This window comes from Arachis ipaensis, chromosome B04 (assembly GCF_000816755.2).
Source record: "Arachis ipaensis cultivar K30076 chromosome B04, Araip1.1, whole genome shotgun sequence".
In the NCBI taxonomy this organism is placed as follows: Eukaryota; Viridiplantae; Streptophyta; class Magnoliopsida; order Fabales; family Fabaceae; genus Arachis; species Arachis ipaensis.
In genome coordinates, this window is record NC_029788.2 from 12,057,550 (window position 1) to 12,065,096 (window position 7,547).

At 36.1% G+C, this 7,547-nt stretch overlaps 1 protein-coding gene across 2 annotated transcripts in view; it reads left to right on the plus strand.

Annotated features, from left to right (window-relative positions):
* LOC107638921 (stilbene synthase 3-like) overlaps positions 231-7,547 on the plus strand; it is a 14,333-nt gene continuing 7,016 nt past the window's right edge. The window contains exons 1-2 of one of the 2 annotated variants that reach the window (XM_021120759.1): positions 231-532; positions 848-2,049. In XM_021120759.1, the coding sequence (XP_020976418.1) occupies positions 355-532; positions 848-1,839 (1,170 nt within the window). In that variant the 5' untranslated portion in view covers positions 231-354 and the 3' untranslated portion in view covers positions 1,840-2,049. Of the gene's footprint in view, positions 533-847; positions 2,050-7,547 lie in introns of those variants that run through there. The other variant, XM_021120760.1, reaches the window with a different exon arrangement.

Genomic DNA, 7,547 nt, shown 5'->3' on the forward strand with positions numbered 1-7,547 from the left:
TCGAGGGCTTTACAATTTTTATAAGTTTCTCCAATAAATCACTGAATAAGAGAGTGATGTAATCTAGTATTTTTTTTCCTTTCAAATTCAAAGTAAAACAATTAAACAATACGAAAGTCAGAGCACATCGTTTTTGAATCCAGGGACATCATTCAAGTTTACTACATCAGTTGCACTTCGTGTATTTAATTCCTCATATGCCCCTACTCTCATGCATATAAATACCTTCCTCTCCCATGCCTAAGTCTTCATCCAAATATCTTTGTTATTACAAAGAACATAGCTAAGCTTTGCCATCCTAAATAACATAGCTAAACTTCGCTATTCAGATCCAAACAACACAGCTCAGAAAATATGGTTGCCGTGAGTGAGATCCGCAAGGTTCAAAGGGCAGAAGGCCCTGCAACCGTATTAGCGATTGGTACAGCAAATCCATCAAACTGTGTTGATCAGAGTACATATGCAGATTACTACTTTAGAGTAACTAATAGCGAGCACATGACGGATCTCAAAAAGAAGTTTCAACGTATTTGTATGTATTCTTATTAAGTATTTTAATTTTGTTTTATTTAATATTTATCAAAGTAAAATTCATCGTTTTACTTTCATAAATAAAAGTATTTGAAAATATAAAAAATAAAAAAATTTGGATATTAATTATAATAACTACTTAAAGATAACAATAACTACTTAATAATAACTTTACTTCTATAATTACAAATTTGGATAAATTATATATTCAAATGGTACTTAAAAGTAACTCAAGAATAATATTATTGCTATTTATATCATTTGCTAAAGTTTATCGAAGATAATGATGGATGTGAATTACACATTATTATTTCAGGTGAGAGAACACAGATCAAGAACAGACATATGTACTTAACAGAAGAGATACTAAAAGAGAATCCTAATATGTGTGCATACAAGGCACCGTCGTTGGATGCAAGAGAAGACATGATGATCAGGGAGGTACCAAGGGTTGGAAAAGAGGCTGCAACCAAGGCCATCAAGGAATGGGGCCAGCCAATGTCTAAAATCACGCATTTGATCTTCTGCACCACCAGTGGCGTTGCATTGCCTGGCGTTGATTACGAACTCATCGTACTCTTAGGGCTTGACCCATGTGTCAAGAGGTACATGATGTACCACCAAGGTTGCTTCGCTGGCGGCACTGTCCTTCGTTTGGCTAAGGATTTGGCTGAAAACAACAAGGATGCTCGTGTGCTTATCGTTTGTTCTGAGAATACCGCAGTCACTTTCCGTGGTCCTAGTGAGACTGACATGGATAGTCTTGTAGGGCAAGCATTGTTTGCGGATGGAGCTGCTGCGATTATCATTGGTTCAGATCCTGTGCCACAAGTTGAGAAGCCTATCTTTGAGCTTGTCTCGACTGATCAAAAACTTATCCCTGACAGCCATGGAGCCATCGGTGGTCTCCTTCGTGAAGTTGGACTTACATTCTATCTTAACAAAAGTGTTCCTGATATTATTTCGCAAAATATTAACGACGCGCTCAGTAAAGCTTTTGATCCATTAGGTATATCTGATTATAACTCAATATTTTGGATTGCACATCCTGGTGGACGTGCAATTCTGGACCAGGTTGAACAGAAGGTAAATTTGAAACCAGAGAAAATGAAAGCCACTAGAGATGTGCTTAGCAATTATGGTAACATGTCAAGTGCATGTGTGTTCTTCATCATGGATTTGATGAGGAAAAAGTCGCTTGAAGAAGGACTTAAAACCACTGGTGAAGGACTTGATTGGGGTGTGCTTTTTGGGTTTGGTCCTGGTCTCACTATTGAAACTGTTGTTCTTCGCAGTGTAGGCATATGATGCACTTCTACGCATATATACAATTGTGGTACCTTCTAATAATTATTTTTTTTCTCAAGAATAAGGCCCTGATGTTCTTTATATATACAAACACATGATTGAATGAGTGAAAATTTTGACAAAGATGTCTAAAGTTATTTCTTTATGCTAAGATTTAATATCAACGTTTGTAACTGTTAGTAAAAAATATATCAAATTCTTTTTTGATTGGGCAACATGACACATTCCAATATTTGGGTTGCATTTTCATCTTAAAACAACTATAAACACCTTTGTATGGGGTTGCATATAAGTAAAGTAAAAAAGTATTATGTATGATAGTACAAGTCTTGAGAGTAATATGTTTGTAGTTTTTTATAAATTATCATGTGTGTGAAGTATCTCAAATAATTATATACGAAGATCCTATAATTGTTTTCTTGTGAATATACTTTTTTTTATCATTGAATGACAGATGCTTGAATATAATAAAATTAATTATATAGAAAAAAGAATACTCATGTCATATTGTGTTGTAGCAAATACGAAATAAAATTCAATTTCATATATACTATTCTGTATTGTTCTAGTCATAGCTTGTGTTACACACATTAAAGTAGCATATATAGTAGTTCAAATATATTCATGATCAGGTTATCTGGTTTTATACCTCTACAAGCAGAATACGTTGCAAAAATAGCAGCATTTTTTGCAACTGTTGGTATCTACGACTTTTGAAATCAAATTTAAATTTTGAGAGTTTAATTCAATTAAACAACTCTAATTCAAAAAGGGTATTTTAGTTTTGATATTAGAGTAAATAGGCGTTTTTGACCATGAAAGATTCAGATGCATGCTGACATTTCTACTCATGAAAGATGGAAATTAAAGATATACCCATGAAAGATGGGCTTTTGTAGACAAAATTATTCGAACCCTAAACAATTAAATAAAATTCCCAAACTACCCTCTAATATAACCTAACTCTAACATCTAATTTTACTCCACACCACCACTTTCCCAATCCCAAACCCTACCACCAAACCCTGTCTTTGCCTCAAAAAACCTTGAACTTGTTGGACTCCTTGAAGCACAGGAACATCTCCAACGGCATCCTCCATGCCTCTTCCCACTCCATCGTTGTCAAATCAAGCCACAGAACCAGGATCGTCGAGCATGGCGCATTCAACAAAAATGACGATTTTAATCTCCAACCATCATCACCGTTGCGTGACCTCCATCAACCATGTAGTGGTATTTTTTCTTAGTTGGTCTTTCAATTGGTGAGAAAGAGCTTTGAGGCATGGTGTTTCCGGTGGCTGTGGTGGCAGAAGAAGAGTTAAAGCGCTTGGGAACCCCTGTACGCATAACTTGCGTACGGGACCATTGTACGCGACATGACCAACCTATTCGGGTTGGGTATCTCGCATACGCGAGTAGAGTGCTTGCGTACAAGAGCATTGAAAATTGTACGCCCACGCATACGCGTGGCTCATGTGTACGCGTGACCCCTGTTTTCAGCAAATAAATTTTGTGTTTTAAATATGATTTTAAATCTCTAAACCTTTGTTTTCACTCTTTTAACCCTAGATAGTAGTCAGCCTAACAATAGGATGAAGCTAGGGAAAAGGTGGTAGCTTAGGGATGAAGAAGGATTTTTAAAAGGTAATATGTGGTGGGAGAAGACGGTACTTGATATGATAAATATGATGAAAGTGGTGTATGAAGCATAAGAGAGGAATATGTAATTGAGAATGATGTATGAGATAATTGATGAAGTTAATTAATTAGGAGTAATAAAACTTATGATAAATGATTAAGTGGCTATGATTTATTGAGGAAGTGCGGTAGTGTTGCGAGTATGCCGGAGATACATATGTGAGCTAAGGGTTGAGTATTTTTGAGCTTGGGGTACTGTCTTCCCCATGTCAGCCGGGGATTCTTTCCGTGGATAATATTGAACTTGGGGTGTTGTCTCCCCATGTCAGCTAGGGGTGTCGTCTCCCCATGTTAGCGTGAGATTCTTCCCATGGATATCATTGAGCTTGGGGTATTATTTTTCCCATGTCAGCTTGGGACTTTCCCCATGGATGTTATTGAGCTTGGGGTGTTGTCTCCCCCATGTCAACTTGGGGATTCTCCCCATGGTGAATTTTGAGCTTGAGGACATGTCGGGCTGGCTACGTAACCGACAGTTGATATCAACAGTGATAGGATAGGCATGCATCATATTGCATTTGTTTGCTCTGCCTAGGTTTGCTTAATTGTTTTGGCTTGCCTATATGATAAACTCTGTCTAATTGGTAACTGTGATACTTGTTGTAACTGTTCTCTAAATGTGCTAGCCTTGTATTTGCTTGTGTTTGTAATTGTCCTTCTGTTTTGAGTACTTTGGTGGTGGATTAAGGATAATGGTGTTTTGTTCTGAATTGGGCCAGAGGCCGAGTTGGTTTGAATTTGGGCCTAAGGCGGTAATTGGTTGGATCAGTGATAAGTATTAGTTAACAATGATTTACTAGTAAGCGATAAAATGTATAGAATATTATGTTTTATGAAGGTGAAAACAAGGTTTAGAGTTAAATGGAATAGAAAGTAAACTGCAGAGTTAGAGTTAAGTTGTGACTTGGGTACCTTAGAGAGTTTTACCAAATTTATGGTTCAGTTTACTCCTTTAAGTTTTATAATCTGAGTGTCGAAGTTCTAGGATTGCCTTTGGCTTTCCCGGGACCTTATTTATTATATTTGTGGGTACCTTAACCATACTAAGAACCCATTTTTCTCATCCTATACAATATTGTTGTTTTTCAGATGCAGATTGTGAAGCACCACTCTGTATTCTAGAGACGCGGACGAAGCAAAGAACTTTTGGGACTTAGGGTCGTATCTTTGTTTATATTTATGAATGTATATAGATTCTCCACTTTGTATTTTTATGTTTGTTCCTCTTAGAGGTTGACTCGGAGAAACAGGTTGTCGTTTTTTGCTTTTGGTCATTTTAGGATCCTCTTATATATATGTATATATATACTTGTATGTTCTATCCGGTTTATCTTCGCGAACCGAGTTAGAAGCTTTGTTAATTATATCTTTGACACTCCCTTTTTATTATTCATACACGTATATCTTACGTTTCTTCGTACGCAATTTTTTCATTTACAAGAGCGATGCGCCCTTTGTTTTAAACTCTCCTTCAAAGGCTCCTCGTTATAAAACTCCTTTCAACTATTATTATATATATTTTTACTTTTAGAGGTCGTAATATTGCCACCTCGGTTTTATGACTTAAGCATAAGACTCTGTGTGGTAGGGTGTTACACATATCCTAATACAAGCCATGAGCTCACGTGTCGGTTGGTTGCCTGCACCCGACAACATTCCTAAAATAGGCGTTACATATCGCCGTCCCTATCTCAGAAAATATTCCTTCCATGAGCGTTACATATCACCATCCTCATTGGGCCGTACTCATAGTCTCAGGTGGGCGTTACGTATCGCCGTCTCCACTAATCCTCATGCACAATATCTCAAGTGAGCATTACGTATCGCCGTCCTCACGAGATTGTACTCAATAATAATAATCACGCAAGCGGGACAAAACTTTCATCCTTGCCAATCAACAATCACACTTCAATTATAATCACGCAAGCAGGATAATGCCTCCATCTTTGCTAATTCAGTCATCCACCATAGTCAAATTCATCACTTTACCAATTATATCATCAATGACATAATCAGTCATCATCAATCATAATCGCTAGTACATATCTTAATCACATTTTCATCATAAGCCTCATATAAATCTCACTTTTGTCATAAGCCTCAAATCAAACACGGTTTCTCATCATTACTCTCATAATAAACATAATCCTCATCATGATCATCAACTCTACTCTGTACACTTTAATATTCACCGGGTTTAGACTTAGGTCGTTACATATGGCTTGCGGGTATTAAGCGTCTAATAAGATACCCTAAACTCGAGATCAAGGTTACAACCAACTCAATGCAAGTACAATATAATCATTTCTGAAGCGTCTAATAAGATACCCTAATATGAAGCGTCTAATAAGAAAAATTACTGTAAATAAGGAGGAACGACGAAACAAAACAGCAGTAGCTCCAGCGGTGCTCACGGCGATAACTATGTCATTTCTGATTACTAGAATCACGGTGTGGCTTGCAGCAACGGCGAACCAATCCAGTTCCAGCGGCCTCCTTCCATAGCAATAGCAGTGTAGCAGCAGCGACAACTCCGGGAAGCTCATGCAGTGGCACAACAGCTCGATGGCTGTGCAGCAGCTCAGCAGCAGTGGAAGTAGCCCCTCCTTCCTCTTTGGCCATCTTGTTCTCTTCCCCTCTCTCTCTCTCTCTCTATCTCGTTCGACGACGATGGCAGCGGCCAGGGTTCGGTGGCAATGGCTTCTTTGACGGTGGCGACGACCCTTGATAGTATCAGCGGTGACAAGACGCAGCTTCCTCTAGCTCGCGTTTTCAACAGCAGCAGCTCCCTCTCTCTCCCATGGTTCTGTCTCTCTCTCACGTGGTGGCACCAAGCCCTGCCGACGCTGTCTCCCTCTCCTATCTTCTCCCATTCATGTGTGTGTGTGGGAAGGGGAGTGACGGCGCTGAGTGTGGGTGAGGGTTAAGGGTGAATGTGTTAGGGTTAGAATTTTTGAATTAAGAGGGTAAGGATAGGAATTTTAATAAAATTAGAGGGTAGAGTGGTAATTTAAAACCAAATATAAGTATCTTTAAGAATACTATTTAATTATCAACTTACAAATTATTTTTAAATAAGTACTCTAATTTTTAAATTAGAGATAAATAAATTAATTTTTTTTATTGTTAAAATTATATTCAAACTATCAATATTTAAATTAAATTAACAAATTATCATTATTTTTCAATAGCTTTATGTTATTGATGACAGTGGTGGTGATGATGACGACGGTAGTGATAATGGTAGTTGAGAATGAAAACGGTGGTAGGGTTTGGGATTGGAAAGTAGTGGTGTGGAGTAAAATTAGATATTAGAGTTAGGTTATATTAGAGGATAGTTTGGAGATTTTATTTAATTTTTTAGAGTTCGGATAATTTTATTTGCAAAAGTCTATCTTTCATGGGTATAACTTTAATTTCCGATTTTTATAGATAAAAAATTCAGTGTTCAAATATTTTATGATTAGAAATGACTATTTACTCCTTGATATTAGGATAAATTATCAAAATGGTATTCAAAAATTAATTTTATTAACAAAAATAATCTAAAAAGTAGTTACGAAAAACACATAAGAGTTTGAAAAAACTAAAAACATGACAAAAAAACATGTGATGAAAATCACAAAAATATCTATTTTTAATAAGTGGCAAACAAATTTTATATTTAAAAAATACTTATATATTTGATTTAAATTTTTGTAAGAATATTTGGATAAGTAATGCATAAAAAAATTGAAGCAAAATTTGATCACAAGACTTCTTTTACAGTTTTTTAAATTTATTTTTTCAGTTTTTTGCAAAAAGTTTATTTGGAGTGAACCAATTTTGAGAATGAAAATGTTCGAGTGTATATTTGTCGTTCATATCTTTTAATGTTTTTTAACAATATAAACTTTTAAATATTATTTCGGTACGTGATTTTTCCTTAAAATTAATCCTAAACGAGGTAATTTAATCTTTTTAAAATAAAATTTTTTACTTGCTTGTCTTTTACAATTAATCTTGAAAGA